The sequence below is a fragment of the Salmo salar genome, chromosome ssa11 (assembly GCF_905237065.1).
Source record: "Salmo salar chromosome ssa11, Ssal_v3.1, whole genome shotgun sequence".
NCBI lineage: Eukaryota > Metazoa > Chordata > Actinopteri > Salmoniformes > Salmonidae > Salmo > Salmo salar.
Window position 1 is genome coordinate 69,961,276 of NC_059452.1, and position 15,658 is coordinate 69,976,933.

General features: G+C 44.0%; 1 protein-coding gene across 3 annotated transcripts in view; it reads left to right on the top strand.

Annotated features, from left to right (window-relative positions):
• Window positions 1-223: 223 nt before the first annotated feature.
• sr-bi (scavenger receptor class B type I) overlaps window positions 224-15,658 on the top strand; it is a 35,664-nt gene continuing 20,229 nt past the window's right edge. Inside the window, exons 1-7 of one of the 3 annotated variants that reach the window (XM_045688798.1) lie at window positions 224-633; window positions 6,638-6,798; window positions 9,440-9,581; window positions 9,705-9,908; window positions 11,353-11,448; window positions 12,287-12,402; window positions 12,702-12,868. In XM_045688798.1, the coding sequence (XP_045544754.1) occupies window positions 520-633; window positions 6,638-6,798; window positions 9,440-9,581; window positions 9,705-9,908; window positions 11,353-11,448; window positions 12,287-12,402; window positions 12,702-12,868 (1,000 nt within the window). In that variant the 5' untranslated portion in view covers window positions 224-519. 3 annotated transcript variants of the gene reach the window in all.

Consider the following 15,658-nt stretch of genomic DNA (forward strand, 5'->3'; position numbering starts at 1 on the left):
GTTTTTTAAATGTTAGTGTATGATCAGTTCTTAAAATGTGAGGAAACGCTATTCATACAATATTTATATACACGAATAATGTGTATATCACATTTTCTTAGATTTTGCATGGAACGTTATGACTTATAAATGAAATGCGTCTCTGTTAACGCAAATAAACTACAGCCCCCACCAGCCTCAGCGTGTAGGAGGGCGTGGCTTGTACAATATAAACACTGCGGTTCCGCGAATGATCGCTTACACTCGACTTCAAGACAAGCCTTATTCATGTACCTGGTTTTGGACTTTAAGATCATATTCTGGAGAGTGGCAAGGTCCATCAACACTTGATGTGTTGTTGTGAGTTGGTTGACAGTCCGTCATCTTCTTGCCTTGTCTAGATCTGCAACGAGCCGGTCAGCGCTCTGAACAAACGCCAGTGAATTTGACTTTGCAGACAGCGTACATGCGTTGTTTTAATCTATACATTTCATTAGGCCTACAGTTTTATTGGTAAACAGTTAAGCTGTGTCCATAACAATGAATAAATCTAAATTAGCGATCGGACTTTTTGTCGCAGGTACTCTGACTGCAGTGTTTGGGTTAGTTATTGTATTCGTTGGACCAATCATCATTGACGACCAAATAGTAAAGGTAAGCGATTGAGATTAAAGGGATGTAATGTAGCTTTTTCCTATAGTTGTATACTTCTGTTGTAGGCCTACGTCTAATGGAAAAGGCTTCGTTTTCTCCTGGTCAGTCACGACTAACGTATAGCGAAGAATGAAGCTGACTTATTACTGGTATTTCTCGTGTTTTTAAATCTTTTTGATTTATATTGATTACTGCATTGTTGGGAAAGCGCAAACAAGCGAGGCATTTTACTGTAGGGCTTAACTATGCTTAATACCTACCACGTGGTTGCAGTCTGAGATTAATGCCGTACATTTGTTTGGAACATTTCCTATTTCTCTACAAGCCAGAATGTACTCCGCTGGTTGCGGTCGATACTTCTGTGGGTCGATACTTCTGTGGGTGTGACTTAAAAAACAATAAAATAGTTCCTTCTTGTTTTGCTAAATGTAAGGAATTTGAAATTATTTATTTTTAAGTGTATTTGAGCAATTAGTTTTACATTTGAGACTTCAGTAAAGTTACTTGGTTTTATATTTACTTAAGTAACTCGCTTATCTTTAATTTGGTGTCGATTTATTCAGAAGGATAATCGATGGGGTTGAGGGCTGTGCTCTATGCAGGGCCAGTCAAGTTCTTCCACATTGATCTAAATAAACAATTTCTGTATGGACCTCGCTTTGTGCACAGAATCGTAAGAATGTGTGCTGTAGCTAAGTGGCCTAGCCCAACCCATGAAAACAGCCCCAGACCATTATTCCTCCTTCACTGAACTTTACAGTTGGCAGTGGCATCGTTCTCCTGGCATCCGCCAAACCCAGACTCGTCCATCGGACTGCCAGATGGTGAAGCATGATTCCTCACTCCAGAGAACGCGATTCCACTTCTCCGGAGTCCAATGGCGCTTGGCATTGCTCATGGTAATCTTAGGATTGTGTGCGGCTACACGGCCATGGAAACCAATTTCATGAAACTCCCAACTAACAGTTCTTGTGTTGACACTGCTTTGAGGCAGATTGTAACTCGGTAGTGAGTGTTGCAACCGTGGACAGATGATTTTTACACCATACAGCACTCGGAGGTCCCGTTCTGTGAGCTTGCTACAACTTCCTGGCTGAGCTGTTGTTGCTCCTAGACGTTTCCACTTCACAATAACAACACTTACAGTTGACCGGGGCAGCACTAGCAGGGCAGAAATTTGACGAACTGACTTGTTGGCAAGGTGGCATCCTATTACGGTACTACGGTGAAAGTCATTGAGCTCTTCAGTAAGGCCTTTCTACTGCCAATATGTGTCTGTGGAGATTGCATGGCTGTGTGCTCTATTTTATACACCTGTCGTTCACGAGTGTGACCGAAATAGCCAAATTCTCGTGTGTATGTATAGATATTTTGTCCAAACATTCTACCCACAAAATAATTAAATCAGCGAATGGGTGGTTTACTCTAGATAAAGTCAAAAAAGGTTCAGTGTTGTAATCTATACTATTTATTATACCACCCTGCATCCCACTGCTGGCTTGCTTCTGAAGCTAAGCAGGGTTGGTCCTGGTCAGTCCCTGGATGGGAGACCACATGCTGCTGGAAGTGGTGTTGGAGGGCCAGCAGGAGGCACTCTTTCTTCTGGTCGAAAAAAATATCCCAGTGCCCCAGGGCAGTGATTGGGGACATTTCCCTGTGTAGGGTGCCGTCTTTCGGATGGGACGTTAAACGGGTGTCCCGACTCTCTGAGGTCATAGATTGGTTTTGTCCCACAACTTCCTTTAAATGTTAAGCTAGTTCTTTCTTGATCATTTACCTTTTACACAAGATGGAGATTTAAAGAGAAAGAGAAGCAACACTTGGATACATTTGTAAACTATGCTTAGTGTATCCCTAATACCTTGCCCCGAACTGCCGCTCTTATGGGTAAGAAGTGTAATGTATGTATTTACGCGTTTAAGGTCTTTGTTGGGCCAGGGCCTTCGCGGGCCGAGTTCCGTTTTAGTGGGGCCTTGTTCTCGGGTGTAAACTGTGTAGACAACCGATGATTTGAAGAGAATAACCGGACAGTCTAGCTTAAGTTCACCTTAGATGCAGTACATTGCTTGTTAAAGACATTCCTTTTGTCTTCAACCTCGTGTTGTGTTTTTGGGGTCGTGACTAATCGTAGACCCCCTGCTGCAGCGAGTGGTCATCCTAGTCTGTTAATTCTTAACTCTAATGCTTTATATGTTTTTAAGTCTTGTTGACACACTCTCTGGGTTCCCTGGGGCGTAGGGCAAGGTATCCCAATTTACTATGATTCTATTTATCTAAAAGAGATCAGTCTTATTGTCACAAACGTTCTCTTTCATCTGGATATTTTCTACACAATGTAACATATATAAAAAATGATGATGCACACAAACTCAAGTTAGTGTTTTTGTCGTAACGTCTTCATATAACTTCTATGACATCACGAAATAAACGTTCATTTTCCACATTCCACCTCTTGTCATTACCAGCATTTGGAGGATGATGGAGATATCTATCTGTCCTCGTGTCCATTGTTTTAATGTTATAGCTTTGGGCTGTGAACTCTTCATAAGGCACACCGACTTTCCAATCTCTCCAACTAGCGCAGAAAGGAATCGTCTGCTGCCTTACAATTTCCGATGGGTGTGAGGTGTGAAAAAAAAAAAATCCCACACCCCCCCCCTTCCCTCTGCGGGAGAGTTCTGTAGAGCGGATGCACTGTAACCTGATCTTTTGGATCCTCCCAGAAGTCATGACACTGGTCTTGGAGCCCTTGTTAAGGTCAACGGCATCATTAACTTTACCCAGTACCAGGACGTTTTAGCCAAAAACCTGGTATCCTCTGCCAGGAGGCTGAAACTTGATTGCAATTGGATCTTCTAGCAAGACCACAGCCCCAAGCACACACCAACAAAACCCACAAATAAATGGTTATCTGACCACACAGATCAACATTTTGCCATGGCCATCAGTCTCTGAACTTAGTTGAACCCCATTAGAAACATGTGGTTTGAATTGAAGAGGGCAGTCCATAAGCGCAGACAAAGGAAATCAAGGATCTGGGAAGATTATATATGGAGGAATAAGCAAACAAATGTAAGGTTGGAAATTGTTTTAGTCAAAGATCAGTTTGGGCTTCTTGTGGCCAATTTCGATTCTACAAATGATTTGTAATTATGTACCGGCCCCTGACTATCCGCTCAAGAAAATAAATGCACTGCTCAAAAAAATAAAGGGAACACTTAAACAACACAATGTAACTCCAAGTCAATCACACTTCTGTGAAATAAAACTGTCCACTTAGGAAGCAACACTGACAATACATTTCACATGCTGTTATGCAAATGGAATAGACAAGAGGAGGAAATTATAGGCAATTAGCAAGACACCCTCAATAAAGGAGTGGTTTTGCAGGTGGGGACCACAGACCATTTCTCAGTTCCTATGCTTCCTGGCTGATGTTTTGGTCACTTTTGAATGCTGGCTGTGCTTTCACTCTAGTGGTAGCATGAGGCGGAGTCTACAACCCACACAAGTGGCTCAGGTAGTGCAGCACATCCAGGATGGCACATCAATGCGAGCTGTGGCAAGAAGGTTTGCTGTGTCTGTCAGCGTAGTGTCCAGAGCATGGAGGCGCTACCAGGAGACAGGCCAGTACATCAGGAGATGTGGAGGAGGCCGTAGGAGGGCAACAACCCAGCAGCAGGACCGCTACCTCCGCCTTTGTGCAAGGAGGAGCAGGAGAAGCACTGCCAGAGCCCTGCAAAATGACCTCCAGCAGGCCACAAATGTGCATGTGGCTGCTCAAACGGTCAGAAACGGACTCCATGAGGGTGGTATGAGGGCCTGACGTCCACAGGTGGGGTTTGTGCTTACAGCCCAACACCGTGCAGGACGTTTGGCATTTCCCAGAGAACACCAAGATTGGCAAATTCGCCACTGGCGCCCTGTGCTCTTCACAGATGAAAGCAGGTTCACACTGAGCCCGTGACAGTCTGGAGACGCCGTGGAGAACGTTCTGCTGCCTGCAACATCCTCCAGCATGACCGGTTTGGCGGTGGGTCAGTCATGGTGTGGGGTGGCATTTCTTTGGGGGGCCGCACAGCCCTCCATGTGCTCGCCAGAGGTAGCCTGACTGCCATTAGGTACCGAGATGAGATCCTCAGACCCCTTGTGAGACCATATGCAGGTGCGGTTGGCCCTGGGTTCCTCCTAATGCAAGACAATGCTAGACCTCATGTGGCTGGAGTGTGTCAGCAGTTCCTGCAAGAGGAAGACATTGATGCTATGGACTGGCCCGACCGTTCCCCAGACCTGAATCCAATTGAGCACATCTGGGACATCATGTCTCGCTCCATCCACCAACGCCACGTTGCACCACAGACTGTCCAGGAGTTGGCGGATGCTTTAGTCCATGTCTGGGAGGAGATCCCTCAGGAGACCATCCGCCACCTCATCAGGAGCATGCCCAGGCGTTGTAGGGAGGTCATACAGGCACGTGGAGGCCACACACACTACTGAGCCTAATTTTGACTTGTTTTAAGGACATTACATCAAAGTTGGATCAGCCTGTAGTGTGGTTTTCCACTTTAATTTTGAGTGACTCCAAATCCAGACCTCCATGGGTTGATAAATTGGATTTCCATTGATTACTTTTGTGTGATTTTTGTTGTCAGCACATTCAACTATGTAAAGAAAAAAGTATTTAATAAGATTATTTATTTCATTCAGATCTAGGATGTGTTGTTTAAGTGTTCCCTTTATTTTTTTTGAGCAGTATAGTTGTCGTCACTAGCTACCACTGTCACAAGGTTATAAACCCCACCTATTTCTCAGATGTATTTATTATCTGATTTCAAACCTAACCCTAACCACACTGCCTAAGCTTAACAGAAATATAAATGCAACAATTTCAAAGATTCTACTGATTTACAGTTCATAGAAGGAAATCAGTCAATTGAAACAAATAAATTAATGTATGTATTTCACATAACTGGTAGGGGCGAGGCCATGGGAGGGCAAGCCAAATATGTTTTGCCCCTTAAAGGGCTTTATTAAGAAGGTACTCATCACTTTCATCAGCTGTCTGGTGGCTGGTCTGACATTCCCGCACGTGAAAAATGTGGATGTCCTGGACTGGCATAGTTACACGTGGTCTGCGGTTGTGAGGCCGGTTGGACTTACTGTCAAATTCTCTAAAATGATGTTGGGTTATGGTAGAAATTCAAATTTCTCTGGCAACAGCTCTGATGGACATTCCTGCAATCAGCATGATAATTGCATGCTCCCTCAACTTGAGATATCTGTAGCATTGTGTTGTTACAACTGCACATTTATGGTGGCCTTTTATTGTCCCCAGCACAAGGTGCACCTGTGTAATGATCATGCTGTTTAATCAGCTTCTTGATATGTCAGGTGGATGGGTTATCTTGGCAAATGCTCACTAACAGGAATGGAAACAAATTTGTGCACAACATTTTAGAGAAATAAGCTTTTGTGGCTATGTAACATTTCTGGGATCTTTTATTTCAGCTCATGAAACATGGGACCAGCACTTTACATGTTGCGTTTTTTAAAATAATTTTGTTCAGTATATTTTCAATGCACTTCACGCCCTATTACCTAAATGTATTGTTTCCTATCATGACATACAGAAGCCCCAGCCAGCAGGGAGCCCTGTATATTGCGTGTTTGACTTCACATAGTTTATAGGCCTACGGTACAGCTTGCTTTCCCAAGATGTTGCTCCTGTTTTTAAGGATGATTGTGCCATAACCAATTTCCCCCTTAGGGATAATGTCACTTTATACTGCATCCACTAGCCTTTATTGCCAACACTGGTTCCAAAGACTCAGCTGGTTGCCGCAAAGTACTGGCAGCCACATAGTTATGGGTTTGGTTCCCACATGAATCAGGAACACTGAATATGACTGCCAGTGATCCCATCCTGCAGAGAGGAACGAGCTGTCATACTGAACACCTTGTATATGTTATGTATAATAATATGCCTTTATCATTATTCTCTCAGAACTTAGTAATAGACCCTAAGAATGAGATATCCTACACCATGTGGAAGGACATCCCTGTCCCTTTCTTCATGTCTGTCTACTTCTTCAACATCCTCAACCCCACCGAAGTCCTTGCGGGAGAGAAACCCATGGTGGAGCAGAGAGGACCCTACGTATACAGGTAGGCTTTCACACCTGACCGGCTATGTAAAGTTTAAGAAAGAGCAGTGATACTAGCAGGAGTAGTGTGCGGATTTCTTTTTTTTCTCAACTTATTCAACTGTTACCATGCACCTGCAACAATAAGCTCAGATTTGTGAGTGCCTTTTTGTTTCCCCATTTTCAATTAGTGTGACCCAAAGTTTGGGGAAGGCTGCTCTAACCCTTAGCTAGCATGTAACAATTTAACACTCCAAAACTTAACCTTAACCCCTAGCATAGCTAACATCAGCCACAAATTGGAATAACATGTGATGGACACCAATTTACTTTAGAAAATCTTGTGGTAATTTGTCTTTTTTACGATATTCTATGATGGTGTGTTGACTGAACTCCTGTACGTTTGGAGAAGGATACAATTGCGGCCTGAAGTTTGGGGCATTCCAGAATCTGCATGAACCTCTCTTATATTTCTATTGGTCAATTTTATTTTTTAAGCTAGGACCCTGGTACACAGGTGGGAGGCGGGGAGCCCTCCAGTACAGTAGGTGGTGGTAATACACCATAACGTTCGTTACCAACCGCCGGTAAACCCCACAGAAGAAGCTTCTCGCAGTTCTGTTAATGATGGCGAGGGCAGGTGTTCGGCAAGTGGGAGCGAAGGACACTGTGCTAGTTAGGACTCTGGTACACAACAGGTGTGATGAGTAGCTAGCTAACAATAGCTAGGACACTGTTAGATGATGGACTTCGCCCCCACCTCTCAGGCGCTGTTTTCCCGCAGTTCTGTTAACGATGGCGAGGGCAGGCGTGAGCGAAAGACACTACTCGCTAGTAGAATTCCAGTACACAGCAGGCTGGAGATGGGGGCAACACCGGTAGACCGTGTCCTTCACCCCTGAAGAACTCATTTTTGACCCACGTTTTAATTGCCTAGACGATCAGTGGAAATCAAGTGCCACAAGCATAAAGATGGTGTGCTCAGGGGGACGTTCATCCAGGAACCAATGGGACGCTTGAGGAGGGGGGGATGCCCAAATGCAGGAACGCCCTGACGTGTGATTGTGTCCTGCAATATTGTACGTTTGTGCCATCAGTTCTTCCCAAACAAGTGTTCTGCTCTGATCCACCAAAAGCCTCTGCAATATACAGTGCATTTGGACAACCAGGACTCTTCCTAGAGCTGGTCGCCCGGCCAAACTGCGCAATTGGGGGAGAAGGGCCTTGGTCAGGGAGGTGGCCAAGAATCCGATGGTCACTCTGACAGAGCTCCAGAGTTCCTCTGTGGAGATGGGATAACGTTTCAGAAGGACAACCATCTGTACAGCACTCCACCAATAAGGCCTTTATGGTAGTGGTCAGACAGAAGCCACTCCTCAGTAAAAGGCACATGTGAGACGGCTTGGAGTTTGCCAAAGGCACCTAAAGACTCAGACCATGAGAAACAAGAGTTTCTGGTCTGAAACCAATATTGAACTCTTTGGCCTGAATGCCAAGTGTCAAGTCTGGAGGAAACCTGGCACCATCCCTATGGTGACGCATGGTGGTGGCAGCATCCTGTGGTGATGTTTTTCAGGGACTGGGAGTCTAGTCAGGTTTGAGGAAAGATGAACGGAGCAAAGTACAGGCAGATCCTTGATGAAACCTGCTCAGGACCTCCGACTGGGGCGACAGTTCACCTTCCGACAGACAACGACCCTAGGCACACAGCCAAGACAAAGCAGGAGTGGCTTCGGGACAGGTCTTTGAATGTCCTTGAGTGGCCCAGCCAGAGCCAGGACTTGAACCCAATCTAACATCTCTGGAGAGACCTGGCAGAGCTTGAGAGGATCTGCAGAGAAGAATGGGAGAAACTCCCCAAATTGAACCCCTTTCCTTATGGATCTTGCCTGTTTCACCCTGTAATGTATCCAATTGATCTATCCAGTCTCTCTGTTCTAGGGCTGCACAATTAATTGAATTCGCATCAAAATTGCAATACTGACGTGCAAGAGATCCATATTGCATGCAATATTTTGAAATGCTCATCAGCCGCATGTAACTACCTTTTTTGATATTCTTATTTTTTTTTTCTGGTTTTGCGGCTGCTTTCAGCACATGTCATGCCCCGCCCCATCACCCAAGCAGCGCAGTTCCTCCTCGCTGTTAGATTCACTAAGTTTGCATGCTCTTCTGTTAGGGCAAATGCAGTCAGCTGATTGTTCCAAACAAGAATGATGCTGCGTTCCACCTACAAAAAAATCAGCATTGCAATATTTGGTTAAAAATATATCACAATTACATTTTTTTTGTCCATATCGGGCAGCCCTACTCTGTTCTCGAACTGATCTTCCTTCTCTCATTACCTTACCTCCCTTTCTCTGTATTCTTGAATAACTTATCTCTGAGAATTTCTACCCTGTTCATCTCAGTAAGCGATTTAGGAAGCCAGTGTCAGTGGAATGCCCTTTTGTGATTTAATAAGAAACCCTACCCCTGCAAGTTGTCCGTTTTTAGGTTAACTCTCGATCCCCTTTTTCTCTGCTTCTTTTCTTTATCAGCTATTCAATCAGATCTCCAGTCATCTTAACTATTAAGTCTATAAACCTTCTAATGTTGTCAAGTGTCTCCATTTGCATCTGTCAGTTGGTGGTCGAACTGAGTTTTGTGGTTGTGTGTTTCAGGAAGCGTCTTCAGAAGCAGAACATCACGTTCCATCCCAACGATACAGTGTCGTATCTTGAATACAGGAGCTACTACTTTGAGCCCAGCATGTCAGTGGGCAATGAGTCGGATGTGGTCACCATCCCCAACATGCTGGTGTTGGTAAGACAGCACTGCTGCACACACACTATGAACTGGACTTCTATCGCTTTGCCCCCCTCATCTCTCCCCCACTTCATCCCGTTTCTCCCCATCCTCTTTTTCCCTCTCCCCTCTGTCTTCCAGGGTGCGGCGGTGATGATGGAAAACATGCCAATCGCAGTGCGTCTGTTGCTCAGCGCCACCTTTAAGGGCTTTAAGGAGGGACCCTTCCTAAGCAAGTCTGTAGGAGAGCTGATGTGGGGCTACGACAGCAAGCTGGTGGACTTCCTCAATAAATGGTTCCCTGGGATGCTGCCCTCCACTGGCAAGTTTGGCCTCTTCTCTGCGGTGAGTGAGCGGGTGAAGAAGATGCGCACATATTGACCGGAAGTCTACAGGTACAGTAGCATATGGTAGTGTACCTTTAGACTTCGCCATTGTGCTAACGCTAGTTGGCATTGGCTTGCGAAACCACCTCGTTCTTCCTTCACACTGCACACGGAGACATAAAAATGCTGTTCACTAGTTCATATCTACGCTGAGTAAGTAGAAAAACAATTGCTAGGATCACAGTATCCCTTTAATGCTTGATCTAATTTAATCAAGGCCTCAGTCAGGCTCTGAAATTATGTAGTGCGTGGGCAGTTTCCCTATTATGTAATTCACAGACAGACCTTAAAGCACTATTTATACCCTGTCAGAAATGTCCAGTTGATCAAGTGTTAGCTGGTTAGCCTAATTTACCTACCTATCTAAATCTTGTAGTTAACCTAGCGCCAAATAATGTGCCCAGTGGCCTCATCCCCCAGGAGGTAGTTTAGTTTTGGAACGTAGATGGACACTACATGACCACTTCTACACTCCATCCCCAGGGGACAGTTTGAACAGTTTGGGGTTGCAGGGGTAGTGAGCAATGACTATGTATGAATGGACAAAGCCATCGCTCACGTGTCACCTTTCATTCCAACGTGAAGACTTAACTGAATTTATTTGGCTTCAATGCGCTGTTAAGATAATGTTTTCATGGAGACCTAGTAGGTGCAGTTTGAGTTACTCCTGGAAATGACTTTGCAGGCTAGCTCAGTGCTGCCCCCTCCATTGAGTAACTCAAGTTCAAGGCTTCAATTGGCATAAAAATAATCCTTTAACTTCTTCTTTGGGGGGGTTCTTTTTAATGTATATAAAAAAATGATCTGTTCAAGAACCTTATCTGGTGTATTAGAAGCAATTACTGGTACCATGATTGTCTTCAAAAACCTTTTTTTATTTAGATTGGCCACGAAGACTGCCATTTTTTCCATTCTCTAGTGGGGCATCCTGTTTTGTTAACCATGCCTGCAGTACTGAGGTCAGCCTTAAACTTCTGTGGCTTTTTTACATTTTTTAAAACATTTTAACCTTTATTTAACTAGGCAAGTCGGTTAAGAACAAATTCTTATTTATATTGACGGACGACGCTGGGCCAATTGTGCGCCGCCCTATGGGACTCTCAATCACGGCCAGTTGTGATACAGCCTGGAATCGAACCAGGGTGTCTATAGTGACGCCTCTAGCACTGAGATGCAGTGCCTTAGACCGTTGAGCCGCTCGGCAGCTTCAATGAGAGGGGGCAGTCGTTCTCCACTGTTACTACGCTGATAAATGACTCCATCCTAACTTGTGCCACATAGGAAGTGTGTTTGTGACTTTCTCAAATAGTATATAAGTACCGCTTATCTACAGCCTGTTTTTAAGTTGGCTGTCTAGTTTTAGTGACTGGTTAAATATCAATCTTTCTGTTTTCTCCCATCAGTTCAACAACTCCAACACTGGTCTGTTCACCGTCCACACTGGGAAGGATGACATCCGGCTGATTCACAAAGTGAACTCATGGAACGGCTTGACCAAGGTGAGATGTCTGGAGTTTAGGGATCACACAGCCGTGACCTTTCACATTTACAGATTGGTTTGAGAGGGGCGGTTAGACGCACAGATGAGGGAAAACAAATCTGGGACTTTTGTAAATGAAAAACAATGGGAAAGGGGATACCTAGTCAGTTGTTCAACTGAAATGGGTCCTCCGCATTCAACCCAACCCCTCTGAATCAGAGAGGTGCGGGTGGCTGCCTTAATCGACATCCACGTCATCGGCGCCCGGGGAAGAGTGGGTTAAAAGCCTTGCTCAGCGGCAGAACGACAGATTTTTACCTTGTCAGCTCGGGGATTCGATCCAGCAACCTTTCGGTTACTGGCCCAGCGCTCCTACCCACCAGGCTACCTGCCGCTACTGTTAGAGTGGATGGACTTTTTTTCATTTGGTTCCCAACCCCCTCAATGGTCATGGTGCTCCCCCTATGATCATTCCGCCCCACCGCCTCAACAGGCTTTACTCTGCCTCCACACCAATGGACATTATTTATTCATCACTGCCACAGTGCTTATTATGTGTGTGTGTGTGTATATATAGTGCGATTTCTAATGTTTTTATGACCATTTTCATTATTTTATTTTACTTGTCCTGCATGTTGGAGCTCGAAGCCTAAGATTTTCACTGTACCCTGCAATCACACCGACAACCATGTACATGTCACTATTAAACTCTGAATCTGACTATCTCAGCTAAATCAATATAAAAATATAAAGTTTGACTTTAGTCAAATCCTGAATGAACTTTTTTTTTTTAAATTCTTTCCTGCTCTAGAAGGAGAGCTCAATGTGTAACGAATGTTTACCTTCTGTCTCTCTAGTTGATATATTGGAGGACTCCCCAGTGTAACATGATCAACGGTACAGCAGGACAAATGTGGCCTCCCTTCATGACCAAAGAGTCCACACTGCCCTTCTACAGTCCTGACGTCTGCAGGTAAACATGCTCTCAAACACTCACGTAGCCTAGTGGTTAGAGCGTTGGGCCAGTAACTGAAAGGTTGCTGGATCGAATCCCCGAGCTGACAAGGTAAAAATCTGTCGTTTTGCCCCTGAGCAGTTAACCCACTGTTCCCCGGGCGCCAACGACATGGATTTTGATTATGGCAGCCCCCCCCCCCGCACCTCTGATTCAGAGGGGTTGGGGTTAAATGTGGAAGACACATTTCAGTTGAATGTGTTGTGACTAGGTATCCCCCTTTCCCTCATGCACTTTCTCTCCCTCTCTCTCTATAGGTCTTTGGAGCTGGTGTACCAGCGTGAGGGGACAATGAAAGGGATTCCCCTCTATCGCTTTGTGGCTCCTAAGACTATGTTCGCTAATGGCTCAGACTACGCTCCCAATGAGGGCTTCTGTCCCTGCAGACAATCTGGCCTCCTCAACGTCAGCAGCTGCAGAGCCAGTGAGTGCAGACACGGATGCATATACTCTCCCCTATGTATTTATTTGGACAGTGGAGCTAAAACTTGTAGTTTGGCTCTATACTCCAGCACTTTAAATTTGAGATCAAGTGTTTCATATCAGGCGACAGTACAGACAGAATGTCACCTATTACTATTTGAGGGTATTTTCATACATATGTTTTACTGTTTAGAAATGAAAGCACTATGTATCAAGTTCTATTTGAGGAAGTCATAAGTATTTGGACAAATTCTCTGATTAGTGTATTAAAGTAGTCAAACGCTTAGTATTTGGTCCCATGTTTCTAGCACGCAACGACTACATCAAGCTTGTGACTCTACAAACTTGCGATTTTATTTGTATTTTTTGGGGGGTTATGTTTTGCCCAATAGGAACTGAATGATGACTGGAGTAATTATTTCTAAGTGAGTAGATGTTTCTGAGCACACATTTCGCTGCCGTTTTACCCTTTTTTTTTGTCATGACCGACATGCCTTGTCTGGTAAACAGACTGGTGGAGGAAGTATGGCACACACACCGAGGAGCCATGCCGCTGTATAAACACATTTTAGAAACACTTGGGCATGAGACAACACGAGTCATTACACACTTATGTTCCCAATAGCACCCCATAGAACATCACATCTCAAGATCACACGAGCACTTGGGGCTGAATTGTAGCTTGAGAAATGCCCACATACTATAGGAATGTTTTGTATAAATCCTGATTCACTGTCAAGGGGAGATTTTAAACCAGCGATGGGCAACTTTGATGGGAGTGGGGGCCACAATCTGAACTCATCATGATGGGCCACAGTGGTCGGCATGTCCTTATCCATACACAAATTCAGTCAGAGCTGGCCTTAGCCTTTTTGGGTCCCTAAGTGAAATTCTGTTGGTCCCCGCACCCCACCTTGAGAGCAAAACGTTTTAGCATACCCCCCTTTCGACAGCACAGAGCTCCACGTTTTGGAGTTAATTTCCTGTAATTCTACAAAGAGAAAACGTTGCCGTTTGCGGCAATTCTACACATTTTTGCCATGGGCAGAGAGAAGAGTTTGTAATTTGTTACATTCCCCAGCAAGAAAACCCAATATTGTCATTCAAACAGAAGGGGAGCTAACAAATAGTAATTAACAACCAAATCTAAACAGGTGACTTTAGGAAGGGTTCTGAAAGTTGACTAGCAACACCTGGGACCTAAGACACCCACTAAATTTGCCCAAGAACAGGCAAACAAAATGAAAACCCAAACCAAAAAGTGGTGCAAAACAAAAACCGTTAACCAAAGTATTGTGTTCTTTTAGAAATCAAATGCGGAGGGGGGCAACTAAAGGTGTTAACCCTCCACATCTCTCAAGACACCTGGAGTACTGGGCCAGCCACTCTTAAATATCACATGGGCCAGCACTGATGAAACACCTTCCACTAACAAGTTGACAAACCAGCATAAGTATAACACATTCTGACTAAAGAGGTGACACCAATCGGTGTGCTAACGTCCAACCTCGAAATATAAATGGAAAAACCAAAGCCTGTAACAAATTTGTATGCAATTCTACACATTTTGCCATAGAGTGGAGAGAAATGTTTGCAGTTCAATGTGATATCTGAGTAAGTGATTAACTAAAACAAGTGGGGCCCGATAGTCTGTTATTCGACCATGATTACTAAAAGTTTGGATAGATTGGTAAGTTAGTCTAGCCATATTTTTTATTTTTTTTGCTGTCATGAGTTTATTGAGTGACTGACATAACAAGAGAAACTGCTGTTGCACATCCACATTTTGAAATTCTACTATTCTAACTCTCAGAATTGATCCGCATGCCTACAAAAGTTGGGCCACCAATTGCCCATCCCTGATTTTAAACTAAGTTCAAAGTTATGATTCAACCTCGTCTCACAAATACGCTACAGTTCAAAAGTTTGGGGTCACATAAAAATGTCCTTGTTTTTGAAAGAAAAGCAAACATTTTTTTTCTTTTCACTTTTTTAAAATAACATCAAATTGATCAGAAATAGTGTAGACATTGTTAATGTTGTAAATTACTATTGTAGCTGGAAACGGCTGCTTTTTAATGGAATATCTACATAGGCGTACCAGAGGCCTGTTATCAGCAACCGTCACTCCTGTGTTCCAATGGCACGTTGTGTTAGCTAATCCAAGTTTATCATTTTAAAAGGCTAATTAATCATTAGAAACCTTTCTGTAATTATGTTAGCACAGCTGAAAACTGTTGTGCTAATTAAAGAAGCAATAAAACTAGCCTTTAGACTGGTTGAGTATCTGGAGCATCAGCATTTGGGGGTTCGATTACAGGCTCAAAATGGCCAGAAACAGTCAGTCTATTCTTGTTCTGAGAAATGAAGGCTATTCCATGCAATAAATTGCCAAGAAACTGAAGATCTCTTATAATGCTGTGTACTATTCCCTTCACAGAACAGCACAAACTAAACAGAATAGAAAGAAGTGGGAGGCCCCGGTGCACAACTGAGCTAGAGGACAAGTACATTATAGTGTCTAGTTTGAGAGAGACTCCTCACAAGTCCTCAACTGGCAGCTTCATTAAATAGTACCCGCAAAACAACGTCAACAGTGAAGAGGCAACTCCGGGATGCTGGCCTTCTAGGCAGAGTTACAAAGCCATATCTCAGTCTGGCCGATTAAAAAGATTAAGATGGGCAAAAGAACACACACTGGACAGAGGAATATTAAAGAAAAAGTGTTATGCAGAGACAAATCTAAGTTTGAGATGTTCGGATAACAAAGAACATTTGTGAGACACAGAAA